The sequence below is a fragment of the Macaca mulatta genome, chromosome 2 (assembly GCF_049350105.2).
Source record: "Macaca mulatta isolate MMU2019108-1 chromosome 2, T2T-MMU8v2.0, whole genome shotgun sequence".
In the NCBI taxonomy this organism is placed as follows: Eukaryota; Metazoa; Chordata; class Mammalia; order Primates; family Cercopithecidae; genus Macaca; species Macaca mulatta.
In genome coordinates this window covers 99,351,593-99,367,130 of record NC_133407.1, presented here as the reverse complement: position 1 = coordinate 99,367,130, position 15,538 = coordinate 99,351,593, and the positions used below count along the sequence as shown (strand labels likewise).

The window sequence follows — 15,538 nt, the reverse complement described above, 5'->3', positions numbered from 1 at the left end:
TTTAGTAGTATTGCTGGCCTTAATTTTCCCATATGTACTTGGCTCTGTACTCCTAGGAAAAGTTAGATATTGAGACAATCCTGCCTTCAAGGGACCCTTTTATAAGGTGACCATTTATGGTATGCTGGGCAATCAATACCATGTTGGTTGTTTCCCTCCTGAGCATTACATACTGTGGATTCACTAATTTGGGTTAAGAGTACTGTCTGGGACTGGGACAGTTTAATGTCATGTTCTTCGTTCTCTCAGTCCTGTTTTAATTGTTCCAAAAGATTGCTATTTGACCTTTAGGTAAGGAAGACTATAGAAGGAAATGAATTATCTTGTTACCTATATCCTTATAAAGAAGATGGGGGGGGCAGGAGTGGTGTCTCATGCCTGTAATCCAGCATTTTGGGAGGTTGAGGCAGGAGGATCACTTGAGACCAAGAGTTCAAGACCATCCTGGATAACATAGCAAGACATTGTCTCTACCTTTCCCCCCAACCCCAAATTAGCTGAGTGTAGTGGTACATACCTGTGGTCTTACCTACTCAGGAGACTGTGGCAGGAGTCCAGGAGTTCTAGGCTGCAGTGAGCCATGATTGTGCCACTATACCCCAGTCTGGGTGACAGAGCAACACCCTGTTTCTACTGAAAAAGAAAAAAAAGAAGCCAGAGGGACTCAAGTGTGGCATGAAGGTCTCCACAAATATCCTGCCTGGCTCTTAGTTCTAATCAGGTTTTCTTTAGCTGGCCAGACACAGAGATGCTTGGCACAGAGGGAGGTGAGGGAGGAATGCAAATGTGTAGAGGGGCCAGGTAGCCTAGCTAGTAAAGTGCAGTGAATTGTTTACTAACCTTTGGGAAATAAATTGCATGTAAACTATTGTGTATCTCATATAGACCTTTGTGCATATAATTTCAAGATGAATTTTATTAAATTATTTTCATAACTTCCCTATGCAATCATTGAAGTTAACTTGAAATATTTACTTCCAGAATCATTCTTATAGTCACTCTCATGGAATGAAGAAGAAGTCTTCTGGTTCTCATAAAGACCTACTGGTTAGTTCTGTTGTGTCTCATATCACAATTTACAAAGTACTATTAGGAACTTAAGGATTATGATTATGATTGCTTTGGTGTGCTACTAGGGCATTATTGAAACTTGATAATCTGCTGAAACATGATTTATCAGAAATTTAAAAATAATTTTGTTTTCATTTGCAAGTTTTAGTATTAACAAATGCAACCCCCAGCAGGCAGAGTTAGTATTATATCACAAGAAGCTCATTGACAAGTATTTTCATTTATGAATTGTCCTTTGGAATATACCTGAAGAATAGGTTTAGTAAGATTCTCATCCTTATTTTAGGAATTTGAATTGATTTAGTTGTGGCATTATGGGCAGTAACTAAACTCACAAATAGGTTTCATTCTAAAAGTTTGTGTTTTGGAAACTTGGAATGCATTTTCTCGTTTCTACAATAAATGTGTAATGGCAAAGTTTCCATACTAGCTTGCTGAAAACTCGTTAATCTATAATGTAATTAAACTGCAGAATGAATATACTCTTTATTCTAGTCACTTTGCAAAACAACATTTCTTTTTTCTTTTTCTTTTGTTCTTTTTTTTTTTTTTTTTTTTTTGTGAGTTGGAGTCTCGCTCTGTCTCCCAGGCTAGATTGCATGGTGCAGTCTCGGCTCACTGCAACCTCCACCTCCCAGGTTCAAACAATTCTCCTGCCTCAGCCTCCCAAGTAGCTGGGATTACAGGCATGTGCCACTATTCCTGGCTAATTTTTGTATTTTTGTAGAGACGGGGTTTTGCCATGTTGGCCAGATGATCCTCCCGCCTCAGCCTCCCAAAGTGCTGGGATTACAGGCATGAGCCACAGTGCCTGGCCGCTAAACAAATTTCTGTGAGGAAAGGAATATCTCCAGAATGCCCACTTGGTACATTGGGAACACCCATTTCCTGTTAGGTTGCAACAGTACTGGCAAAGGAAGTGCAGTCCCAACTCTTTGCTAATTCATAATTCAGGGTTCCCATGGGTTGGATGGGGAGAGGGTTGGAAGGCTTTGGTTGGTAGAAGGAAGGAGAGAAGGGAGAATGTAACGGGGAGAACATTAATGAGAGGCCCTGGAAGGTAAGGTCTTGGGATCTCTGGGGAAAGGTGAACCTTAGTGCCTAGCTGAGGGTGTGAGTTGGGAGTGAAGAGTGGTGTGGGAAGGCAGGGCTAGGGGTGGTAGGGGTGGGGTGAGAGTAGGGGTATCCTCAACTGCAGTGTCAACACTGGTGGAGTCTTTAAATCAGAAATTGCCTAAATTTGCTTAACCTTGAGTGAAAAAGATGGCTAGAGAAGTTGGGAAGGGAATTTTATAGATGGTTTTCTCTCCCTCAGTTAGCTATAATGTATACTATTATTGTTTATTTTGTGCATTGTATAAATGAACCTGCCATAGTGTTTTAGATCAAACCACATTTATTGCACTCTCTCTTTCATTTTGGTAATTTGTCAGTTTATTTTGACAAGTAATGGGACTAGGAAATGTTTGGAACCAAATACATAGCTCTTTAACCACTTCTGTGGCTTTGCCAGATGGATTTAAAACTGGTAATTATTCAGTGGTCCAGGAGTGTTCAAGGACATTCTTAAGAATGGCAAGAGAATAAATTGTTTTCATTTCATTTTGTCTGAGAGTTTATTGTCTTGTTTTTAAATTTAAAAAGTTAGTAATATCTTTGTTTTAGGGGCTTGAAATAATTGTTACTTTGACTTAATGTGATATGATGATTTAAAAACATTATTTTGGAGAAGAAGGGATTTGGCAATATTACATTTTGCCTTTGTGTGTTCAGTTTTACCTTTGTGTGTTGTTAGGTTATTAACATTTAACCTAAGAAAAATGTGTTTAATTTTGCTTTTTGCAGAGTGGCCTCTACTTTGACCAGAGAAACTATAGCAGTCTTAGACATAGCAAACCCACCTCTGCCTACTACACTCGGGTTTGTCTAAAGTTTTTTGGCTTTATGTGTTTTCTAACCTCCCTGTTTTGCATTTTGACTAGCTGTAAATAATCTGTAAATGGCTACGTATATACTAGTTTTTGGTAACTGAATTTATATAGTCTGTGGGAGTCTCTTTAAACAACGGGAACTATTGAATCATCATGTTTATAAATCAGTACCATTAAAAAAATTTTTTAATGAAAATGTTTAAATGTACAAAAAGTTTAAAGACTAATATAGTGAATATCACATACTTGTCATTTAGATTATATAATTCATTATATTTCCTTTATCACATAAGTATCTATTTGTCCCTCTAACCATCAATTCATCTTAGTTTTTGATACATTTCAAAATAAGTTGTAAGCTTCTATATACTTCAGAGTGGGTACCCTTTTAAAAAAGCTTATATATAAAAATGTAAACTACATGTGGCATGAGAAGAATGTAGTTATTTAATGTTAGAATCTCCTGTTTTTTAAAAGACATTTGACACATCATACATTTAAGACACATTAAATGTATGGCACACAGTACATTTAAAATAATTTTGTTTAAAAAACCTGCACACACAACTTAAGTACTCTTATTTTTCATCTCTGATTGGGTTTGGTGAAAAAGAACTTGAAAAGTATGTCCTCAGATGACATCAGGAAAAGCAAGATTTAATTCCTTTAAAAACATGCTGTGTCCTTTTAGTGCATGGATTCATTGACTGGTACAATTTATCTAATTCAACTAAGGCACTTTGTCTGTGGCTTGTTTTGAAGAACAGGTTTTCTAATCTATTTGGAAAAGAGTGTTTGTAGTGCTAACTTGGAGCTTATTTATCTGGTTCTCCAAAAATCAGTCTAAGCCAATTAGGAGTTGGTCATAAAATCACTGAAAATATCATAGGAACTGGGTGAGTGGGATGTGGCCACTGTTTGCCACACTCCCAGTGCCATGGCCCTCTTTCCCTCAGTGTTTTCTTACTTACCATTCCGTATCCTAACAATAATGCTTGAAGACCAATAGGACATAAACATATTTATAATTTACAGAAAACTGTTCCAACTGTTTTTCTTTCTTATCCCTTACAATTGATATTCAAAACAATTTCTAATGACTTAAGTTTTTCTTATTTCTTGTGTTTCTTAAGTACCTTAAGCACTCAGGAATTGCTAATGAATTATGGAGTATAAAATCATAAACTTAAATCCTCTGCATTTGTGATGGTGAGACCAATTCATCTTTGTTTTTTGTTTTTGCTTATTTATTTTGTTTTTGTCTCTTAGCAGTCTTCTTCCCTGTACAGTGACCCTCTGGCAACATATAAGAGTGACAGGGTTAGTACTTTCTGAGGAATTTTCTGCCTTCAGAGCTACCAGTTGCTTTTTTTCGGGTTTAATAATGCACTTTTTTCTTAGGCCTCTTCTACTGCAAATTCTGGTCTGCTGAGAAGTGCCAGTCTGGTTTGTATTTTCCTCTTCCAGTGTGTGCAGTGCTGGTGGGGTCAATGTCATGGTGCTAACTCTATGGCTTGACAGCTTTTCTCCAAAATAGTTAAGGACACATGATTTTAATGTCATGTGTACTTCAGATTGTGCTGCCTGTGCTTAAAATATAAAACTTTAGGGTATTAAAAATGAGCATATTCCCTTCACAGAGGGCTGTGGGTAGCCCTTGCTTAGAATCAGTTTTTTCATAGAGAAGATAGATTTGCTTGAGTCCCACCACACTCACATACTTTTGTGAGATGGCTGCTTATGGAAAGGATATTGTTTTTCTTTGGGACAGTTATGATCTTGGCCTCTGATACTAGGATCTAATAAAGCAAGCTGACTAGAACAGTAAAAGCAATAGCTCTGTGTAATGTGTGAGCTGTGAATTTGTTGCTTTCAAGCTGTTTGTTGTGTTGTGGCCTGTTCTAGTGGACTGGGATCCTGAGGTTTTATAACTTAATTTTATTGTTGTAGTGGGCAAAATACTCTTTGTACCTCAGTTTCCTTTCCTGCTCTGTTTCCTCTTTTGAGGAAATACATTTATACGTGTTAATTCTCCCAGTTTCATAACATGATGGTGAAAGAAAATACTGTAACCAGGGGTAGTTTTTTAAAAAATGAAGTGTAAGGTTGATAGCAATTTATGCATATAAATGAGTATTGCCGCCCTCAGGGTTTTCACTTTGGGAAGCTATACACTTATATCATTCTCCAAAACTTTTTTGGTACCGAGTATTGTGAAAACATTAAGTCATTTTCAAAACAACCTTGATGCTAAATAGCTAAGTAATATTTCCTTTGTTCCTTAGGCATCATTGTACAATGGTGGATTATATAACCCTTATGGTTCTCGAACTGTAAGTCTAAATAGGGGAAGGTGGTGAGGAGGAGGGAAATGTGGATGGGCACAGTTTACTTTCAAAGAAAAAGTCAAAAATTAAAAAAAAAAAAAAGAGTACACAAAGAAAAAGTTATTTAATCTGATCTGTAATTACTCTCTAAGCTGTGATCAAGTCATTCAGCTAGCCAGTTGTGACTCTCACCCAAGCCGTGATAAAATGCCTGCTGGAAATCATGGCTTCAAGTATTAGGGAAATACATAGAAAAACCACTTTTCTTGTTCATTAGTTCCTCCTGAAGAAGTTCTGAGCAGCACTTCTCAGGGCATCCCCTTCTTCTTCTCTCCCTCTAGCCAAGGGCTGGTAGATCTTGAGGGTGGGGATGAGGTAGAGTTCTAGACCACTGAATAATAGTTAACTTTATCTTGAGAACCAGGGGCAAGTTAGGTCCATGGTCCTTAATGTATTCTCATTAGAAAAATGAGGTGTTCATTGTAAAACCTTTCTTCTTGGGAACTTTATAGCCATCTGAATGCAGTTATTACTCATCAAGAACAAGTTCAGCCCGAAGCAGTCCAGTGGTGAGCTGTCTAGTCTCTGCATGCTTTGTAGAAATTTTTGGTTGTTGCATTAATCTGTACTCACTGTTTAGAATATTCTGTGATTCACTTTGTTGTGTATGGATTAGGTGTTCCCTTAGTACATAAACTCAAGCACTAATTTGTCCTAATAATTGGTAATTTCTCTATAAATGTGACTTAGCATGTAATTTCTTAAACGAGTCTCTAACCAGTGCCATTAGAATTTTTTAAGTTTTTATATTTAATTTTCATTTGTGTAGAACTTCTTGTCTTTCAGTGATGATAATTCAGTGTATAGGTTGACTATCCTGTGTTTCTCCTTTCCATCTTTACATTCTGCACATTCAGCCATTTCACCTGCTTGCTAGCACTTCTATCAGTGCAGTGAAAGGAGAAGAAATAAAACAAACTGATTAAAAAAATATATTATACAAAAGACAAAACTGGGACAATTATAATTACCTAATCTTTCTGGAGTATTTTTTAAAATTTGTAAAAATAATATTAGTTAAGGAAAATTCAAAGTAAAATTCCCCAGACCCCTCCTTCCCCATTTTCCTTCCCCAAATATAATCTCTGTTCTTCAATAACCTTTCATAGATATTTTATGCATATATGAGTGCTCTTTATTTTGAGTGCAAATAGGTTCATATTACATATTGCTCCTCAATATATTTTCTTTCTTTAAAGTAGCTTTCTGTATCAGCACCTATAAATTTATTTCATTCTTTCTTTTTTTGATAAAAATTTTCAACAAGTAAGCCGTGTCCCTTAGTTTTTCCACTTCATGTCTCTTAGAGATAGTTTCATATTAGCACATTCTTTTTAATGGCAATATATTCCGTTAGTGCGTAAGTATACATTTTAAAAGTCATTTCCTGGCTGGGCACGGTGGCTCACACCTATAATCCCAGCACTATGGGAGGCCGAGGCGGGCAGAGCACCTGAGGTCGGGGGTTCAAGACCAGCCTGACCAACACGGTGAAACCCCACCTCTACTAAAAATACACAATTAGCCGGGTGTGGTGGCACATGCCTGTAATCCCAGCTACTTGGGAGGCTGAGGCAGGAGAATCACTTGAACCCCGGAGGCAGAGGCTGCGGTGAGCCAAGATTGTGCCATTGCACTCCAGCCTGGGCAACAAGAGCAAAACTCCATCTCAAAAAAAAATAAAAAGTAAAAAAATAAAAAGTCATTTCCCTGTGATGGACATTAGATTGTCATATTTTTGCTACTATAGACACTTACACAATGACCATTCTTATCCAAGTATATTTTTGTGTACTTACATGGGTAAATCTGCAGGGTAAATTGTGAATCATGAAATGATGGGGTCAAAGAGGATATGCATTTAAATTATGATGTAAATTACCATGTTGTCTACCAAAAGGACTGTACTGATTTACATTCCCAATGGCAAATGATGACTTTACGAGCTACCTTGTTATCCTTGATAATGTCAAAACTAGAGAAATAATTAAAGCAATTTTTTAAAGGTCATCAAAGGTTAATTTGTGAAGTGGAATAGGTGAGCTATATGGGTTTTCTTTTACATATATGTTTGTCTCAGTTCTACCATTTCCAAGTGGCACTGCTTAAAAATACCACTGCTGTATTTAACAAAAGTTACACAGGGATGTTTAAGAAGGTAAGAACTTTTTTCATATAAGAAGGAAGTTTACTTCTAACCTACCCTGTAATAAAATTCCACTTGGCAATTATTGGATCTGGTAGCATTTTTAGTTTCCTGAGTGTAGTGGTCACTTGCAAATAAAATTGGATTTTATACACAAACACACATAATTTTTAAAATTTTAATATGTATATATTTTTCTTCAGAGACAGAGTCTTGCTCTGTCACCCAGTCTCTAAAGTGCAGTGGTGTGATTTTGGCTCACTGCAGCCTCTGCCTTCCAGGTTCAAGCAATTCTCCCACCTCAGCCTCCCAAGTTTCACCATGTTGGCCAGGCTGGTCTCAAACTTCCGACCTCAGGTGGTCCACCCACCTCGGCCTCCGAGTTGGGATTACAGGCATGAGCCACCATGCCTGGCCTATTTTTAATTTTTATTTAGAGAGGGTAACTTTCTATGTGGCCCCTGCTGGATTCGAACTCTGGAGCTCAAGTAATCCTCCTGCCTCAGCCTCCTCAGTAGCTGGGACTGCAGGTGTGTATTACTGTACCCAGCTTATATTTTCATTCACTTGTAGGATCTTGTCCTTATAGGCTGGCTAGATCCTATTTCATTTGCAGGTTGGGGTCAGAATGACTATTTTAGTGATGCCAGAATGGTTTCTTAGTGATGTTAGAATGGAGATAAACTACACATACTGAAGATGAGTCTTTGGCTGGTAAAGCAAGAAGATGACAGAGCCATGTAGGGTGATGTTAGCAACATCTCCACTAGTTGCATAGTAATGAATAAAGGAAAATAAGAACCATTACTTTGTTGTCCCTGTTGTAGGAATTTCTGTCATTGACTTACATTGTTTCGCTTTAAAATATTATTTTATTTTCTCTCTCAAGCAAAAACATTAAGTATATTTATTGACCCCTGATAGGATCACAAAGGGCCCAGAGGTTTAAAAGTATGAAATCCCTAGCTGGTTTCAGTTGGCTTACTATGCACCTCCCCTTCTTTAATTTTTTGAGATGGAGTCTTGCTCTGTTACCCAGGCTGGAGTGCAGTGGCATAATCTCTGCTCACTGCAACCTCCGCCTCCTGGGTTCCAGCGATTCTCCTGCCTCAGCCTCCCGAGTAGCTGGGATTACAGGCATCCGCCACTATGCCTGGCTAATTTCTGTATTTTTAGGAGAGACGGGGTTTCACCATGTTGGTCAGGTTTGTGTTGAACTCCTGACCTCAAGCAATCCGCCCGCCTTGGCCTCCCAAAGTGCTGGGGTTACAGGCATGAGCCCCCGCACCTGGCTTTCTTTAATTTAACTTAAATAAAATGTAAGGTTTTACTTTATTTGTGCTTTTTGGAAATGTCTCCTGATTTTTAATAGCAGTTTATTATGCCTTGTACCAGCTTTTCTATTAATATATAGGGTGTACAATAGATTATACCAATTATGCTGCTTATATCATTATTCGTATGCATCTCAAAACCTTCCTTAATGTGCTTATAATGAGGTAACATCATAGCAAAATTGCGTCTTTGTCATTATCTGCATTTAATATCTATAGTTTACCAATGATGACACCGCAAGCATTGTGTCTTCTGATCGTGCCAGTCATGGACAAAGGGAGAGTGTGGTGAGCGTGATTTGCATGCAAAGAAATAAGATGAGTTTTAAATAACAACAATGCATGCTCATGTGAAATCTGTTGTAAAGTGAAATTTGCATTTGACAATAAGAGCATTTTCCTCAAATTTAGTTATATAAATAATTTGCCTTATAAAACATGTTGAGCACACACATTCTCTGTCGGCTGTGCAAGCTTTCATTAATAACTTGTCTTTTTATATCTCTTAGGAGTGAGTCATTATTTGAAAAGTTTTTACTTGTTATTCTTTGTTGCTGTTTTATGCACATGTGTGTGCAGTTCACCAAAGACAAATTTCTTCAGCAAAATTAATGTTTCCATATTGTATAAAACTCATAACTATGGATTACAAATCATGTTACCATTAATTGCTTTCTATATTGTTGTATTTAGATTTAATCGATGTTTATCCATCTGTTAAGACCTGTAATCCAGGCATGGTGGCTCATGCTTATAATCCCAGCTACGTGGGAGACTGAGGTGGGAGGATTGCTTGAGCCCAGGAGTTTGAGCCTGCAGTGAGCTATGACTGCATCACTGCACTCCAGCGTGGTGAGCAAAATGAGCCTCTGCCTCTCAAAAAAAAAAAAAAAAAAAGCTGGTGAATTTAAGAATTGCTGATGACAAAATTTAAAAATTCTAGTCTTAGACATTCAATTGGATAATAATTGTAGAGGCAACAAATAGCTATATTAGAATACAAATGATATAATTTCAGGTTATTCTTTAATGAAGCTGGAAATTTTACAGAAAACTGATGACATTTTAGTTATATTTAAGAAATTGGTTTGGAAAATACATTGTTGAGGATGGTATGTCAGCTTAGAGCTAGAATAAAGAGCATAAGAGGCTGTAATTCCTTAAAGAAAAATAGGCCATTTAACATGAGTTACGTTATGTGAAAGATTATAAACCCGAGTTTTCATAGAGAAGGGGAACATTAAATGTTGGAGAGATTTGTTACCAAAATTCATTTATTTAATTAAAGCAGTTGTAGTTCCTTAGCAAACCAGCTAATGATCATGCTTACAACTGAAGGAGAAATAATATACCACAATACCTAAAAACACCTTGGAACGCAGTGGAGTGGAAAGGGCAGGGACTCTAAATAATGATGCTTGGGCTTGTATCCACTTCTACTACCTATTAGTGTGTAAATGGCAGTGTCTTTATTTGTACGTTGGGGATGTTAATACTATCTTTGTAGGTAAGCTTAATATATGGATTAAATGGAATACTATATAGAAAATACCTATCAAAATTCTCAGATAGGTGCCAATAAATATTAGTATCTATAAATGCAAGTTATATTATTATTACTGTGAATAAAAATACCATTGCTTGATTGTATTGGTTATTAGCAAAACTTCATACTTATAAGCCTGTTTTATCTCTTGGATGGGCTTCTGAATTCCCTTCCTTGAGAAATATTTTAAAGCAAGGCAAACAGTCAGCTGAAGTAAGGAATAGATAATGAATGAGGTAAAAAAAAAAAAAATCACTTACTTTAAAATTAAATAAATGTTTGTGGAGTGCCTGTTACATTCAAAGCCCTGTGTTGAGTGCTAGGAATACTATTTTAAGCCAGTCAGACTAGATTTCTGACTTTATGGAGTTTATATCCTAGTGAAAGAGATGGAAAATAAGCTAGTAAAGAAAGAAAAAGAAAGAAATGTCAGGGAGTGTGAAGAGAACAGGTAATGTGATAGGGAACATGGAGGGGCCGGTATGTATGTGGGTGACCCTTTGGATGGGGTGATTAGAGATGCTTCTTTGAGAAACTGACCATTGAGCTGAGACCTGAAATGTGAGGAGCCAGTTGCTTGAAGAGCTGGGAGAGGAGCATTCTAGGCCAGTGCCAAGGCCTAAGGTGAGGGAGAACTGGTGTGTTTGGGGAACCAAAAAGAGGCCAGTATAGTTCATTTCGTTCTTTATTTTGTCCTACATTTCCTGGTCTTTGGGAATATGAAAAAGAGGGAACTGTGTAAACTGAGAAAAGGTGCAGTAAACACCCTGCAAATAATTCTGCATTCAGCATATATATTCTTAACAGAATTGATAGCTATAATGAATTATAAATTTTGAGAATTATAGTAGAGGTAGATACTAACCTCGAAATGCTTCTGTTCAGGGTGATGAATATCTTAAACATGAGAGATTTGCTGGTCCTCAGGAAGTAAATGTTCTCTGTAGCATAGGACTCTAGTTAAGATGAGTAAAAAAGCTGATTGTAGAGCTGTGATTTCATTTAGGAACCCCTTTTCTTTATTTTTTTGAGTAGGTTAATTGCAGCAGTTTCCTCATTTTATTTCTTGATACTTTATCACACATCAAAATTTTAAAAAGCCTTTCTCTAATTGGCCAATGTTATTTTTTTTCTTTTTTTCTTAACTTTTAAAGCATCTCATTTTTTTTCTGACTGAAAGGTTTCTGCCGCCGATTATTTCAGTCGCTCCAATCGTAGGGGAAGTGTTGTCTCCGAGGTGGATGACATCAGTATCCCAGATTTGTCCAGTGTGAGTGTATTGCATGGGGTGGTTGGTTATGTTGTCCCAGGCTTGTGACTAACAGCTAATATGTTAGCTATTTTATAATAAAAGTGGGAACTTGATTTATTGTCTTAAGAAATATTTGTTTGGGCCGGGCATGGTGGCTCACGCTTGTAATTCCAGCACTTTGAGAGGCCGAAGCAGGCGGATCACCTGAGGTCAGGAGTTCGAGACCAGCCTGGCCAACGTGGTGAAACCCTGTCTGTACTAAAAATACAAAAAAATTAGCTGTGTGTGGGGCTCACACCTGTAATCCCAGCTACTCTGGAGGCTGAGGCAGGAGAATTGCTTGAACCCAGGAGGTGGAGGTTGCAGTGAGCCGAGACCATGCCACTGCACTGTATCCTGGGCAACAGAGCGAGACTTCATCTCAAAAAAAAAACAAAGAAAGAAAGAATTGTTTGAACATGTTAAAATCAAATACATTTGCTCTGTTTTGGAATGTATTTATTAATATGTCCTTTCTTAAAAAAACTTTTTCCCCCCCTGTGGAAAAATCTCCACATAGAACCCATCAGCATCTGCAACAATTATCAATATTTTGCCAATTTTGTTTCATTGATTTCTTCCCCCTTCCCTCCTTTTTTCCCTGAATTATTGTAAAGCAAATTCCACGTCATGTCATTTCTCAATAAATAGTTTAATATGTATCTGTAACTGAACATTTTTTCAGATCTCTTATATCATTATCATCACTAATGAAGTAAGTAATTCCTTAGTATCATCTAATACCTAACCCTTGTTCAGACATTCTTTATTGGTTAAAAAAATTATTTTCCTTTTTGATTTTAGTGAATCTATAAAGTGATAGGTAGACTTAGAAAGTTGAATAATGAAATATACCACTTAGTAAAGTGTCACTAATTTGTACTAACCAGGAAGAATCTGAATATATTTTAAATATTTGGATTATGGCATTGTTCTGAAGAAGTGTGCCTATCCATTGCTTCCATATTCATCAGGAACTGAATTTAGGAAAGGTTGTCCTTCAGGCATTTGTCTTAATGAATGAACTCCAGCCAACAACTTAGGATCTACCTGCTCATCTCAAAATAACAGCCTGATTATCTCTCTGACGCTTCTCCTCTTGCTGACTTTGTGTTGTTTTGCCAACTGACCAAGGCTATACTGACTGTACTCATTGTCAAGCACTTTGGAGGGGGTGAGAGGTGCCTTCTTTCTTTCTTTCTTTCTTTCTTTCTTTCTTTCTTTCTTTCTTTCTTTCTTTCTTTCTTTCTTTCTTTCTTTCTTTCTTTCTTTCTTTCTTTCCTTTCTTTCTTTCTTTCTTTCTTTCTTTCTTTCTTTCTTTCTTTCTTTCTTTCTTTCTTTCTTTCTTTCTTTCTTTCTTTCTTTCTTTCTTTCTTTCTTTCTTTCTTTCTTTCTTTCCTCCTTTCTTTCCTTTCTTTCCTTTCTTTCCTTTCTTTCCTTTCTTCTTTTTTTTTCTTGGTGACAGGGTTGAGACCTGTTGCCCAGGCTGGAGTGCAGCAGCACAATCACGGCTCTCTGCAGCTTCAAATTCCTGGGCTCAAGTGATCCTCCCGCTTCAGCCTCCGAAGTAGCTGGGACTACAAGCGTGTGTCATCATGCCCAGCTAATTTTTATATTTTTTGTAGAGCCAGGGTTTTGCTGTCTTGCCTAGGCTGGTCTTGAATTCCTGACCTCAAGCAATCCACCTGCCTCAGCCTCCCAAAGTGTTGGGATTACAGGCGTGAGCCATCACTTCTGGCCAACATTTCTTTTTTTTTTTTTTTTGAGACAAAGTCTCACTCTGTCGCCTAGACTGGCATGCAGTGGCATAATTTCGGCTCACTGCAACCCCCACCCTCTGAGTTCAAGCGATTCTCCTGCCTTAGCCTCCCGAGTAGCTGGGATTACAGGCACCTGCCACCGCGCCTGGCTAATTTTTTGTATTTTTAGTAGAGACGGGATTTCACCATCTTGGCCAGGCTGGTCTTGAACTCCTAACCTCATGATCCACCCGTCTCAACCTCCCAAAGTGATGAGATTACATGCATGAGCCACTGCACCCAGCAAACATTTCTTAATAGAAACATTAGAGAGTAGTTTTTAAATGAAGAAATAATTATTTATAATTAGCATTTCACTGATGGTATTTAAATAGCAATTTCTGAACTATTTTAATTCTAGAAGATAATTTTATGTGTGGTTCTTAAGCATTCCAGATCATTGGTTCTCAAATCTGGCTATGCAACAGTATCATCTTGGTGTGGGTCTAATCAATAACTCTCTCTGCATACAAAGTTAGAAGACTGGTTTCCAAGTCATTCCCCTGAAATATTGCCCTTATTATTAAATTGGCTATTAATCCCCTTTTTTCCCCTGTAAGTATGGACAATTAAACTTATTGTTTACATCTGTTCTCTTAAAAACTGAATTCTGTCAGCCTCTTAATTTATAATATCTGAATTAATAGTTATGTCTTCCTTACATTTATTTTGTGATGATTTACTTTAGTAATTACATATAAGTGAAAATGCTGACAGTTTAAAAAATCTCCCCCTGCCCCTACTAGTTAACTATAACTCTTTAACATAAGGTAAAGTTCTCTAGAGCAGGGATTTACAAATCTGGCTAACCCCTGTTATGCGAGCCACTGGTTTATTTGTATGTATGTGTGTATCCACACACACACAGACGCACACATATGTATACATATATGTATGTATACATACATATATACACACATACATTATATATATATTTAAAGAGACAGGGTCTTGCTCTGTCTTGCAGGCTGGAGTGCAGTGGAGCCATCATAGCTCACTGCAGTCTCAAACTCTTGGGCTCAAGTGACCTTCCTGCCTCAGTCTCTCAAAGCGCTGGGATTACAGGCAATTTGTATATTTTTAAATGGTTATATATAAGTACCTTAGCCTCTCTCTGGAGCAAGTAACTTTCTCTAGTAGTATTTCTTTTAAAGAGTATGCTGTAGTCCAGCTCATCTTGTAGATGAATACAAAGGGGACTTCATGTTGGTAGACCTCCCTTCCCTCCCACTTTCAAAAAAAGATGACCTGGAAATACTTCAACATGAAATATGATTTTTAAATGCTGGCAACGAATTCAGAATTTTAAAAGACATTTTCTGGTTACCTCATTGTGTACTAAATATGTTTGTAGGCTGATAGTTTATAACTTCTGAGCTAGGAGGTGCTGAGAAAGGGTGCCAGGTCATGATTCTGCAAGCCTATATAATATTTTTGGTGGCTCTAGCCTCTAATTTTCTTCTGCATTGGCTTTGTTTCTGTTTTGTAAGTCAGGCTACAATAAAGCAAACAAATGTAAATGTGTTTTAATTAAAACTGAAATTTTGCTGATTGTTAATAATTAAACCCATTTCTAAATGGAATCCTTAGCCAGTTTTGCTTTAGGGAATTGTTAAAATTGATTGATGTCGTCCCTTCTGTGGTTGTGGACTCAGGTATTTTTTCAAACAATTTTTGAGTAGCTTTATCAAGTTAGTATGTATATAAATTAGAAATTAACAAAGGATCAAGACCCAATGACTGCATTGAAGAAACTGCACTGTAAATACTTTATTAAACTACAGTTTTACATGTTAATATATTAAATATGATTAAATTTTATTCTGTTTAAAAAGCTTTTTTCTGGATCTGGCAGACTCTGGATCACCATTATGAACATTAGCTTGTTATTGCATTGCAGCCACGTAGAACTCTTGGCTGTTGGATCCTATTGGGCTTTTAGAATACCAAGTTTCAACTAGGTTTTTGTCTAAATGGAAGACGGCATGCAATATAGTACAAGTCTCAGAAGTGAGGACTGGCCAAGTTAGTAT

At 37.1% G+C, this 15,538-nt stretch overlaps 1 protein-coding gene across 50 annotated transcripts in view; it reads left to right on the top strand.

The window, feature by feature from the left end:
- LRRFIP2 (LRR binding FLII interacting protein 2) overlaps positions 1-15,538 on the top strand; it is a 128,322-nt gene that overhangs the window by 68,361 nt on the left and 44,423 nt on the right. For 16 of the 50 annotated variants that reach the window (XM_077992103.1, XM_015131377.3, XM_077992113.1 and 13 more), the window contains 8 exons: positions 982-1,047; positions 2,917-2,991; positions 4,272-4,322; positions 4,404-4,448; positions 5,288-5,335; positions 5,842-5,898; positions 9,089-9,157; positions 11,596-11,685. The exons of 12 other annotated variants lie outside the window; for them this stretch is intronic. In XM_077992103.1, the coding sequence (XP_077848229.1) occupies positions 982-1,047; positions 2,917-2,991; positions 4,272-4,322; positions 4,404-4,448; positions 5,288-5,335; positions 5,842-5,898; positions 9,089-9,157; positions 11,596-11,685 (501 nt within the window). The remainder of the gene's footprint in view (positions 1-981; positions 1,048-2,916; positions 2,992-4,271; positions 4,323-4,403; positions 4,449-5,287; positions 5,336-5,841; positions 5,899-9,088; positions 9,158-11,595; positions 11,686-15,538) is intronic. 22 more of the 50 variants (XM_077992097.1, XM_077992111.1, XM_015131385.3 and 19 more) reach the window with 7 other exon arrangements.